The sequence below is a fragment of the Candoia aspera genome, chromosome 3 (genome assembly GCF_035149785.1).
Source record: "Candoia aspera isolate rCanAsp1 chromosome 3, rCanAsp1.hap2, whole genome shotgun sequence".
Lineage (NCBI taxonomy): Eukaryota > Metazoa > Chordata > Lepidosauria > Squamata > Boidae > Candoia > Candoia aspera.
Genome location: NC_086155.1, coordinates 159,723,520 through 159,737,012, shown reverse-complemented (window position 1 = coordinate 159,737,012; position 13,493 = coordinate 159,723,520). Strand labels below are relative to the sequence as shown.

The following is a 13,493-nucleotide window of genomic DNA, read 5'->3' as shown; positions in this document are numbered from 1 at the left end:
AGTTAATCTGTAAATATATAGTTTTAGCTAAAACAATACCTCAGCAAGGAAATATTCTTAATGGTCCTTGACCACATTTCTTATAGTAGCACTGTGTAGGAACTGATGGAACATTATGGATCAATCAAAACCTGATGTTCATTCATAAACTTATACCCTACTGAAAATCTATATTGTGGTATATCTGTACATTATTTGGGGGACCAAAATATTTTACTACTGAGTGTTGAGTTACGGGCTGGTTTAAAAAAACAGCAATGACAAGATCAGCACAAAACCTAAAATAGATATGATTCAAAGTCAATTAAATGCAGCTAATATGAATAATTTTCAGTATACAGTATTTAATTTATTTATTAAATTTATTAAATTTATATCACCGCCCATCTCCCCCAATGGGGGACTCATTTAATGCATTTCTTTTTCTATCATTTTAAATTAACATTTGAAAAAAAACTGGAGAACCTCTGGGGTTGGCACCAAAGGCTTGGTGGGCAGATGAATATGGCCCTGGAAAATCAGGTCGTGCATATCTGCTTTATAAAAAGGAATAAAGAAGCACTTGCAAGAGGGAGGTAGTGTGCTTAACATCCTGTCCAAATATTTGATTATTCCTTGTGCAAGAAGGTAAACATTATGAACAACCCCTGCACTGCAAAATGTAGTAACCTGATTCTACTTAACCAACCAATTATATACAATATCAATATTTGAATATAACATTGGGCAGGATGCTGGCCTTTTGTTGGGATAGAAATGTTGGTGTAAGGTCTTCCTTAGAATAGTCAAACACTGAATTTAAAAAGTAATATGAAAAGGTAGCATTATTATGCAGGAAAATAATTTCACCTTCTAAGTTTTGTGAAGAAAAGGATAATGTCTCAGAACTAAATTACTTTACCATGTTTTATTTCAAACATAAATAAATAAAACTCCAAATCATACTTGCATCAAAACCAAAAACACTAATGAAACCTTAATGTATTCTTGTAACTAAAATCTAGCACATTTAAAAATTAATTAAATATGACAAACCAATAGCTTACTTTAAGTAAAGAATTGAGAATATATAGATCTAGAGTTTTACATGTTTAATTGATGGCAGTATACTATCATGTTAACAGTTTTGTTAAAATTCTATTTATTTATTTAGTATAATCTTTCAAGAAAATGAGACAATTATGTTTTCCATTGCTACAAGAAAACACAATTCTTCTTAATTGCTTCTATTGCAGTTTGGGATGGTGGGGGGAAATATTTATTTATTTATTTATTTAATTTATTTATCATATTTCTACACCGCCCATCTCAAAAAATGACTCAGAGCAGAGTAAGATTATCACAGGCTTACTATATAGATTCTATGACATCTTGATTTCATCTTTTTCAGAGTCTATGCTAATTTATTCACCCAATATCCTATCCTAATTCTAAAAGCTTACTTAGTTTTATGCTCTGCTTTTGCTGCTCCCCTACTTAAGTCCTAAGCAATGCTACTGCTGTGGTGATCCAAGATGATTTGAGTGGAGCCCTGCAATTCAAGTGGGAGCACTCTGGAGGGCAGGCTTTCTGGAAAAATCTTTCAGTTCTACAAGGCATTACACTATGAGTAAAACTCTGCTGCACAGGAACAGAATCAATATGCATAATATCGCGCAGAGATCAGTAAGAGCAGCCTGGAGCAATTCCTTGTTGTTTATGGAAATGTTTTCTAGCCCATCTTTCTTTTAATTCTGCTTCTTCCCAACCTAGACCCTCCTTAACACTACAATGTACATCTTCTATGATACTTCTTAAAGCACTAAGATATATCCACCGGATTACCTGAGAACAAGATGTTGTACCAATGGTGTATATCGAAGCTACTTCTAACAAAACACTACATATCCAGGAATACCCTCTGTATTCCTCATCTCCACATCAAATTTAAAATGTCTCCCCATTATAAGGACCCAATATAAAAGGCATTTCTTTGTATGTATAAATGTACAAACTGAATATAAGTTTGTTGTCCTTTTATATACTAGTTATTTTCTATTCCCTTTCTATGCATTCCTAATTCTATCTGATGTCCACCACAAACTTGCTCATAACTTCAACAGATCTCCTCCTTAAATATTACACTGATATGGGCTTCGTTAAATTAGGAAACTTTTTTGATGTTACTTCAAAATTAGGGCTTGGTGCTAAGTATTGCCATTATAATAACTAGAATAAGAATACTAGGTTTGCACTAGCACTTTTAGCTTTATGTGATAGATAGCATGGCTTTTTCACAAGCTGAATCTGGTTAGACCTGCCAAAAAGCAAAAGGAAATTAATATAATGAAACAGTAAACATGAAGAAAATTTGCAATGAACTATGTGAACCAGGTGCATTTTTTTTCCCTAGTAGTAGGCTGGAAAAAGGCAATTATTTGCTAGCCTCTTATCTCAAAACCTTTTATTTAAATCTCTGTGGAATGCTTCGGAGAGAGCATGCAACCAGAATTCCGCACTACTAGAGTAAGTCTGAAAGCACCTTTGAACTTATGAACTCCTTCAGCTTCTTCTTTGCTCCCTGGAATTATTTTCAGCCATTTCCTTTTCTGGCAAACGATACTTTGCCATTACATTCAGCCAGCAAATGTTTACATATTTATTTAGAGTTGAATAAGCAGTAACATTCTTTCAATTTGTAATGTAACTGAAAACATGAATATAATAACAGAAAAAAGAAAACAGTAGCTATCAAATATTAAGAGTAGTTTGAAAACAGAGTCAACTAAAAAGCAGATTAAAATTATTTGCCGAATGCCTTTCTTTAAAAAAAATCTTCACCAGTTTCTATAGATTAATGTGTGAAATGCACCATGGAGGGTGCTCCAGAATGTAGGTGCTGCACCAAAAATATCATCAACCTATAGCCAAATTAACTGCATCTCTGGAGGGACTGGAAAGTGCAAAAGAACCTCTGAACATAATTGCTACAGGACCGGAAGCTCATACAGTAGGAGGTGCTGCTTTAAATATCCTACTTCTAAATCATTCAGGGTTTGAAATATCATCACCAGTACTCTGAATTTTGCCTAAAAACAAACCAGTAGACAGTGCAGCTGTTTCAACATTCTAGGCCAATAATAGTTTCTGAACACTTTTCAAAGGCAAGCCTACATAGAGCACATTGCAGTCTTCCAGGCATGATGTTACTAAAACAAGTGTTTACCTTGGCTAGATCTGCATTCTCTCAGGAATCCACATAATTAGCATATCAGCCTCAGCTGGGCAAAGGCATTTCTGGTAAAGCCAGATCCAGAAGAACCCTAGTATAAAATTATGCTTTCAAGAGGAGATTGAACTTTAATTTCAGGGTCAGCTCTACTGTGCACCTCTCACTTGTCTGGAATCGATTTCAAGTTGTTAGCTCACATTCAGTCTACTACTGTCTCCAATCAACGATTCAAGTTTGTCTTCCCAGAATGAAATAGAGCAATAGATATTTGCCTATTTGTCTATTTATGACATTGGTCTCCAGAGCCTGCATGAGTTCTTCCAGTTTTCTCATGCAGTTGTTACACAGAATGAGGAACAAAATGGCCAACATGTCTCCTAGCACTATTTTATGAAACTAGGCCCACAAGAGTCAACAGAAAACTACTTAGATTGATTTGTATCCCGGGGCAGATTTCTGACAATGTGAAATGCCAATGAGCCTAAAGAGGACAGGTAATTATGTCTATTCATTACAGCAACACTATACTAAATTCTGCCACCATATCACCTGTTTCTTAGCCATAAGTTTATAAACCAGGTCCTTCCTTCCTTCCTTCCTTCCTTCCTTCCTTCCTTCCTTCCTTCCTTCCTTTATTTAAATTTATTGGCTGCCAAACTCCAGTGGACTGTATCCAGTTAAATGGCTATGGCTATAAAATACCTTGGGCAGGGCTATCATTCTCATGAAGGCCATGATTACTCCTGACAAGGAGATTTCAGTGTGGAAATTGATATTTCCAGAGGAACCAGCCTGATATACTCTAACATCACATTTAAGAGCACCTTGACAAGATAGAGAGACTGTTGAGCATCATGGCAGACAGTTTAGCAATGTACACACAGCTTTAGAAACACAACTCAGAACCTGGTGAAGTCTAAATGAAGCAACTGGATGGGACAGAGAAATCTGAGTAGATAACCATTAGTCCACCTTCATATCTCCAAAGTCAGACCAGTTACTGAATAGAGAAATCTGATAGATAAATTCAAACAGATTCATCTTTCTATATTACTTGCATTGACCTGGCAATGTTACATTGATGAGATAATCAAATCCTGGATTACATATTTCTCTCATTGACTACCTGGCGTTTAGCAACAAATCTTTCAAGCTTTGGGATAGGGATATAAATTACATGGATACTGCTTGCTGGATAGGCAAGTAACAAATATAGATCTCAGTAGATTTCCTCTACAATGGCACTATCATTTTTCTCTCTAGCTTCTACAAATAGCCTTTTTTCAGCCTTTAATTATGACTCTCCCTATCCTGCAAGGAATGCTTTCCCTCTCCAAAATTACTTTTCCAATAAATCCAAACCTTCATAATGCCTAAACTGACTCAATCTTCTGAACCCTCCAAGCCTTCTGGCCTTAATCTTAGCAAGTTTTCTGGTTTGAGATTAACAATAGAGTACTACTGCTGTTGTGTCTCCTATGAAACCATGGTATCTGCTGGGCTTTCTGGCTTTCATAGATTGCTTTTTTGTTGTAACTGTACTTAGATCAAGAGACCATATTGTGCAATTGCCTTTTTTTAGAGCAGTTTGCACTTGCCTACCAAACTAAGACAGTAAGTAGAATCAAATGTTGGTTGATAACACTAGTTTGTTGGTACAGAACGAACTATAGTTTGCCAGTTCAAATATAATGGCAGACAATAGCCTGTTTGGGCATTTGATCTTCCCGTGAAATTAACATCACACAACAGAGACTGGAGACATATTGGTTGGTTCCCATACTAAATCTTATCATTTATAAGTGTAAAACTCAAAAACTTGAGAAAAAAGAAACAAGAGGGCACATTTTTGAAATTCTTAACAAAATCAGATGAGCCAAACTGTAGGGGATACCACAATATGATTTTGCCCAGGGTGCCAAAATGTCTTGAGCCGGCTCTCTTGGCAAGTCTAATACAGTACATTAACTGTTTGCTGAAAACCAGGAAGTAACTAATTACTCTTAGTTTGCAAGGTGTAGAATAAAAAGAAGGGGAGGAAGGAAAGGAAGGGAGAAGGGACTACCTGAGCCTGAGGCTCCTTCCTGATTCATTCTTACAGCCTGAAACCATGAAAAGCATTACTTGTACGCTAAATCACCATATACATATACATTTCTTTCCTAAAAGGACATACAAATTCATACAGATTATATCGCCTTTTAGGAAATAAATGTAGATTCATAGGTTATATGGATTATCCTTCTACATTGTGCTATCTACTCCATCAGTAATGTAAATATTTTCAGTTGCAGTATTATCTAACTGCAGCCACTTTAAGATAATTTATTTAGTTTTAAAGCTTCCCCATTTCAAAATAACTGATTTTCCACATACTTTTAATTTTTTGGAGCACTGGGAAGGAGAAATATAGGGGAAAGACAACAAAATCTCTGAAAATCCAGAAAAAAACAATGTTTCACATAATTTAAAAATCAAAATTGATGCTTTCACTACTTATTTTAACAGTAATATAATAGTTTATATCAGCATTTGAGAACTGGACACATGCAAAAAAGTAAAATCAAACAACTCAGTACTACTATTAATCAAGAGGTATTTCCTACTCTAAAAGCTATTTAAGAGAATAATATAATAGGAGTACTGCATAATATAATCTATTACTTCTGCTACCAAAAAGAAAAAAAGAAAGAAAAATCACTTCATACTAGGCAGAAAAACGTTATCTAGAACATAAACCCTGTTTGGATATATTTTGTATTTTCCAACTGTTAGATTTAAAGGTTAATTTTACAAACTTTCTACCTTGTTGGCATACTTAGTTTAGTCAGTAAACAAAGATTATATAAATACATTGTGATTTAGTTAATATCTTTTATTCTGTATAAAGTCAAATCAGAAAACTAAGATTGAGGTATTAATGCATTCTTTTTTATAATAATTTAATTTAGATTACTTTCTAAAAAAAGGTACATTAAAATGGTTTTAGGACTGTCTGCCACAGCTTCCTATAACATGAACTGTCCAGTTGCCAAGTCTGAAGAAAAGAAACTTTATTAGCTTCTCATTAGTGTACTATTCTCCTTGTGGAGACATATGTTTTTTAAAAAATCAGTTACATGCCATATAATAAAATAATCACACGATCTCTTTTAATCTACTCAAAGCACGTAGATATTGGTAGCTCTGATAAATGGTTATTGTCCCAGCAGGCCAAGATAGCTTTCAATCATCCAGATCTTCCTCCCATATTTTCCAGGGTTACACATCCCATAAACATATACACGTTTTGTTCTTCTAGCAACAGCATCCCAGAATATGAAGCTTGAGCAGGGCCGGCAGGTTTCCATGTGTGCCCTGCAGTCATGGGAAATTAAAATTTGTGAAGGCCCCAACATCAACAGGGCCTCTTGCTTGTTAACCATGATTTATTGTACTTGCTTCAATAAGAGATTACAGAATTTTACTTAAATCAAGATGGAGCCATTAAAGAAAGATGGCCTTATGGGAAAAAGAAGTAAATATTTTGGTGGTGTTGAAGACCCAAATTATATTGTCAGATTTAAATGTTCCTTATAAGAATGAGATTTTGAAAAAGAGACCTTTATTTTAACTATGAATTAAAAAAACAAAACATCTCACAGACATATTATGTCTCTCTTTAATGGCCAGATTCCATTAAAGATTAAGGGCATTACCTGGCCTTAGAACATTAATCTAGGACATTAGAAACTACCTAGATTTCTTATATGCCTAGAATTCTTATGTGCCTAAAATTCAGTAAGTTATATACGTATATACCAAACATATATACTCACTCACATATTAATTATGCCAGATAAGTAATCTTGATACTAGTAGAAATGTATCAAGAAGGTCATACAAAACATCAAATCCAGCTCCAGGATTTATTATACTTTTACAAGAAGTTTCAGTACATGTATAACTTTTCATGAAATGGTTCAGTCCCCAATAAAATAAAAATCAGTATAGTTTATATTTCAACAGATTCACCCACTATGACATTGTTAGCACCATCTTCAAAAGGCATACCCATATACTGCGGGAAATTATCATATCATTCTAAAGAAATAGGAAAAAGATTACATAAACCATATGCTACTCCCTTACTTGTTAATTTCCAGAGAGTGCATCCCATACCGACTTTCAATTGCATACTTGCCAGGATGAACATGGATATTGATGGGAACATTGTTTTTATACCTATGAAATAAAAAATGTATTTATGATAAACACATAAAACATGAAGAAGAAATGAAAAAAGATATAAATTTCATAAATATAGAGATTCAGCAAAAATTGGAGAATGAGACTAAATTCAACTCCCTATTCACACATAGACAACTGACTGGTAGAATTTAAATATTTAATTGGGATACTTCAGTGAGAAAAAAAGTGAGTACATATAGTGCACATATAGAACACTTTTACACAGGTGATTTCTCATCTAGTTGAAGATGTACTTTTTGTTGGAGAAGAAAAATAATAGGTTGGACTGAAACATAGGAATACTTAGAGCAGAGTCACTAAAAATAAATTGGACATGGATTTACTCTGACACTGTATAGATTCAACCTAATTAATCTAGCAAAAGTTTTAAGTAGTATTATATTGATCTAAGACATCAACTCCATAGAGTTTTTTCTTGTTTCTTCAATGAATCAACTGAATTAACCAATGGCTGGGGATAGCATCAAGTGAGGATAGGAATCACATAGTGTTATTTATAGGCCCATTTTGGTACATTGGTATAAATGTATGAAGAGGAACAGATAGTAATACTAAAGTAGGCATGGCAAACTTCAGTAAGACTACTGAGATATTCTTTGCCTTTGAAAAGCATCTGACGAAAAAATATCCAGAAGATGGCAGCAAATATTTTTATCAGCATGGAACATGAAGCATTTCGTATTAATATTTAGCTTTAAAGCCTTAATTGGTTAGTATCCAAGGTACCTTACTACATTCTCTTTTATAAAACTTATTCAGGAAATCAGATCTTGGTTTGTGTTTCTGTATTATTTGGGATATTTTATGGCTATGCTTTGAGATGCTTTGTATGTTATGCTTTGTATGTTATGCAACAAAGGTCAACTCAATACTAGCACCTAAGCTGTGAAAATCTTTCCAAAGGAGGATTTATATGACTTTCTTATTTATAATTTCTTTATTTATATTTATTTATATTTCTTCTTTTTTTTTAGGGAGTTAATTGCTGAACACAACTATTAATGATGTACTATAATTGTGCTGCTTTCTGTATAATCCTTCCCAGCAGCAGTTATTAAAGGGAGATACTGGAACACCCCTTCTGAGTGGAGATTGTGCCCATGTGGTGGAGGAGCAACTGAAATGCTGGAACAGGTTGTATTGTACTGCTCCCTCTATGCTGATGCTTGCCAGGAATTGCTATTCCCACTCATCACAAAACACCCTGGTTGCACGATTCTTTCCATCTCCAATTGCTACTATCAAACCAATCTGATTCTCTTTGATGATTACAGCCAAATACTGTTCCATGGTTTGTACAATACTCTGTAATTTCTTTTCAAATATCTCCTAGATATTTTCTGTTTGAAAACATTTCAAATGCAGCTATGCACTTAGTCACTACTTTATATCAATGTTTTATGTCCTTAATGTCAGTTGATTCTTATTTTTGTCTTAATTTCATTAGCAGCCAGAGTCATTTTAACAATATAGATAAATAGTCACTATAAATGGACTCTAATTTTTTGTTTTGAAACCATGATCACTCCTTATGTATTATTCTTCCGTATACATTACATCACTACATTTTCTCTAGATATAATAATAATATTAATTACAACTTTTGCATAGCTTTTAGTACTACAATGGTTCTATATATTTTAGATCAGTAATTTTATTAATCTATTATTCTAAACGTTTAATTGCCTTATATAAATAATATAATACCTTACTATATTAATTTTTATGCCCCAAATTCTTAAACTTTAACTTACAGTTTACTTGTATTGTTATATGATTTTATAGCTTGTTTTACTTTACTCTATTTTTGTGCTGTATAGGCTGTATTGATATTCAGCAGGTGAAATGTGACTCTTTTGCTTTGCTTTGCTGGTCAATGACCAAAATAAATGACTGACTGACTGACTTTCAGTATAATTTATTTTATTTTTATATAGAGTGGCATATGTGGTAGAAAGGTATGTAAACAGCTGGGGCAAATGTTAAAAATCAAATTTTAAAAAGCAGTTTTCTTATTTTAATAAACTGATTTAAGTATTCATTTAGTTTATTACAAAAAAAATCTGCAGTACTATTCTATGGTCGGCCCAGTTCCTTCTGACAAACAATGAAGTGACATTTAATTGGACCAGACCCCAAATTATTATATTTAGCTCTTCTAATGCAAAGGCACAACAAAAGGTATTTCTTTTATCCCTCTTCACATTCAAAGGTGTTGCCTTTCAACAGCTTGTGTCATGGAAAATGTAGATCAGAGCACACGAGTGCATGTGTTAAATATAAATGGAACCAAATTTTACCACAATTAACAGCTGAACTAAATCAGTGGATTCTTATGGATTATTTAGCGCAGTACATTAACATTAAGTACCCACATAGGGGAAAAAACTGAATCGAGGGAACAAATGAGCCTACCTTTAATGATAATTTTTTAAACCGCTGTATTCTTCTCCATATTGCAGCAACAATACTTCATTTCTTCACTTTTCAACAATTTAGTATAGTATTTTGCAGTATAATAATACTTCATTAAACTTGTATATCTATTATGCCACAACATGAAAGTTATGCTAAAGATGACTTTGTACTAAATTATCAAAGCTATCACCTTGTTAAATATAAATATCTATCCTGAATACTTCCAGATATAAAATAGCAAAATACCAAATTGAATGGGCCTATGATTTTAATAGGAAGTTTTTAGTTTTTTACATTACCAGGAATTACCTGGTGCATTCAAATATTGGAACAGCAATACCATTGATGTTCATAATTAGGTGTTCTTATTCTACGCTATTCTTGATTACAATACCTTAATAATTTAAACAAATATATATGACAGAACAGTGATTGGCTGGACTGTACCCAGGAACTGAGATATCAGATAACGCCCTCAACAAAATAGAGACTTTAAAATGACTGTGTGTGTGTATGTGTATGTGCGTGGGTAGGTGGGTGTAGTACTGTCCCCATACGCATTTGTACATATATGGACCTATTTTAATACATGTATGTTTGAAATGCAAGAATAATCTTTTTAATAAGTTAATTTGTATAATATTCAGCCACCCATAGCTTTTCAGGATGCTTTGTATGCAAAGCATGATTTCAAGGTTATACAGTACCTACTTTATACCTAATTGAAAAGCTACCCTAATTTATTTTTTAATCCTCTCAATCATGTCCAATTCTCAGAGACTGCCTAGACAAGTCCCTGCAGTTTTCTTGGCAAGGTTTTTCAGAAGTGGTTTGCCACTGCTTTCTTCCTAGGGCTGAAAGAAAGTGACTGGCCTAGGGACACCCCGCTGGCTTTGGGTCTAAGGCAGGTCTAGAACTCAAGGCCTCTCAGCTTCTAGCATGGCGCCAAACTGGTGTATACCGTATGTAGTGTATATAGTGATACTGCAGTATAAATATAATGCATTCATTTGTCTTGCTTTTTCACTCTAAATATGTGAATATATCTCTCCAAAGGGGGAGTTGGAGAGGTCCACAGGCAGGAATGTCCCAGAATAGACAGTATACATGCATAACTGAAATGCCATGGAATTCTTTATTTACGTAAACAAGTACTGACGTTTCTAGGGAGGGGTCATGGAGAAATAAAATACATTCAACAACTTTCACATATAAAGGAAAGTTTGAGAATGTTTTATTTCAGGCTGTTTTTAAAGGCAGAGTACTAGTAGCAATTGTAGTCCCAGACATGGAGAAAGCCCCATCTGAAATACAACTTTCAGATGGATCAATATGTTTTATTCAAAACGAATCAGTTAAAATCTCCCCAAGTCCTGCTGTGCTGCCTCATTGTGGATGGAGGTGTGTGTGTGCTCCTGGGAGGGATGAGCAAAGAACGTCAGGAGTGTATGCCAAGAGTATATATTCCCAGCAGGGTCACCCAAAGCATGAAGGTCATCCCAGCTGCCCAGCTAAAGCAAGCAGGTATCTATACTGAGCAGCAGTGATATAGGAAGATGCCAGAGGCAGATCATCACCTTAGTGACAATGGAGAAGTCATCAATTCATACTGCATGGGAGAAGGCAGTGGTAAACCACTCCTGTATTTTTATCAAGAAAACCACATGAATAGAAAATTTAAAATGATTGACGTTGTAGTGAAGGATGATGGGCCCCTCAGGTCAGATGGCACTCAACTATTGCTACTGAGGAAGAGCTGAGGATGCTACTGGGGAAGAGCTGAGGATCTTTCAGCGTACTAATGGTGTTTATGGTGTGACTAGATTAAAGCCTTCAGGATGTCTAGTTGCTGATGTTGCCATACAGGAAAAGAAAATTCAAAGCTGCAAAGATAGAATTATAGTAGGAACATGGAACATAAGGAACATGAACACAGGAAAGCTCAAAACAATGAAAGATGAAACGAAATGACTACAAATTGACATCTGAGGAATCAGCGAATCGAGATGGACTGGGATGGGACACTTTCAGTCAGAAGATCACAGTGCTTATTATTCAGAACATGAAAAACAAAGAAGAAATGGTGTTCTTTTATAGTTAGGAAGGGTATAGCAAAAACAGTATTTGGCTACAGTGCAATCAATGACTGAATAATATCGATTAGACTTTCGTGGACAACCGTTTAATATGGCAGTCATTCAAGTTTATGCTCCAACCACCAATGCAGAAGAAGAGGAGACTGATGAGTTTTATGAACAATTATGAAATTGACAGAACATGCAAGCAGATGTGCTGCTTGTGAGTGGAGACTGGAATGCCAAAGTTGGAAACACAAAAGAAGAAAATGTAGTTGGACTGTATGGCTTAGGAAACCAAAATGAAGCAGGAGATCGACTTATCAATTCTGCCACTCCAATTATTTCTTCACAGCTAACACTGTCTTCAAACAACCAAGACAACTCTCTATATATGGACATCAGCACAGTATATAGAAATCAGATTGACTATATTATTGTTAAAAGAGGTGGAAGAGCTCAATTATAGCATCAAAAACATGGCCAGGTGCTGATTGTGGAACAGATCATGAACTGCTCACGTGCAGGCTCCAAGTTAAGCTAAAGAAGAAGTCAATCAGTTTCCATGATACCATCTTGAATATATACCTACCATTTTCAAGGAGAATATCAGGAATTGCTTTGAAATCCTGAATTTCATTGATAGAGAACCAGAGGAATTATGGAATGAACATAAAGAAGCCATTAAGGATGCATGTGAAAAGAGATTGCCAAAAATGAAGAAAGAGAAGAAAGAAAACTGAATGTCAGAAGAAACCGTGGAAATTATTCAAAATAGTAACCATGAGAAGTCACTTCTTTATATATTTCTTTTCTTTTTCTTTCCTATATTCCTATTTTTCTTTCTTTTCTCTTTCTCTTTTTCTTTTTTGCACTTTCTACTCTTTCTTTTTATTCTTCTATCTTTTTTTCAGTTTGTATTAGTTTTTTACTGTTACAATTATAATCTTTAATAAAGTTTAATAAAATAAAACAAGGTTGTAACCAAGGTATAAGGAAGATAGATGCTTTGGAACTGTGGTGTTGGAGGAAAATTCTGAGAGTGCCTTGGACTGCAAGAAGATCAAACCAGTCCATCCTCCAGGAAGTAAAGCCAGACTGCTCACTTGAGGGAATGATATTAAAGGCAAAACTGAAATACTTTGGCCACATAATGAGAAGACAGGACACCCTGGAGAAGATGCTGATGCTAGGGAGAGTGGAGGGCAAAAGGAAAAGGGCAAGGGCAAGATGGATAGATGATATTCTAGAGGTAATGGACTCATCCCTGGGGGAGCTGGGGGTGTTGACGACCGACAGGAAGCTCTGGTGTGGGCTGGTCCATGAAGTCACGAAGAGTCGGAAGCGACTGAACGAATAAACAACAAACAACAAAGCTGATGACACTACCCTGATAGCTGAACATGCAAAGGATCTGCAAGCCCTAGTACTAAAAGCCAAAGAGCACACTGAAAAAATGGGACTAACATTAAATATAAAGAAGACCAAACTAATGACAATAGGTACAACAACCAGCCTTAGAATTTACAATGAATATA

The 13,493-nt window shown here is 34.8% G+C and overlaps 1 protein-coding gene across 3 annotated transcripts in view; it reads right to left on the bottom strand.

Moving 5' to 3' along the window:
* Positions 1 to 13,493, bottom strand: part of MYOM1 (myomesin 1) — an 86,166-nt gene that overhangs the window by 53,586 nt on the left and 19,087 nt on the right. For all 3 annotated transcript variants that reach the window (XM_063299142.1, XM_063299140.1, XM_063299141.1), the window contains exon 6: positions 7,343 to 7,435. In XM_063299142.1, the coding sequence (XP_063155212.1) occupies positions 7,343 to 7,435 (93 nt within the window). The remainder of the gene's footprint in view (positions 1 to 7,342; positions 7,436 to 13,493) is intronic.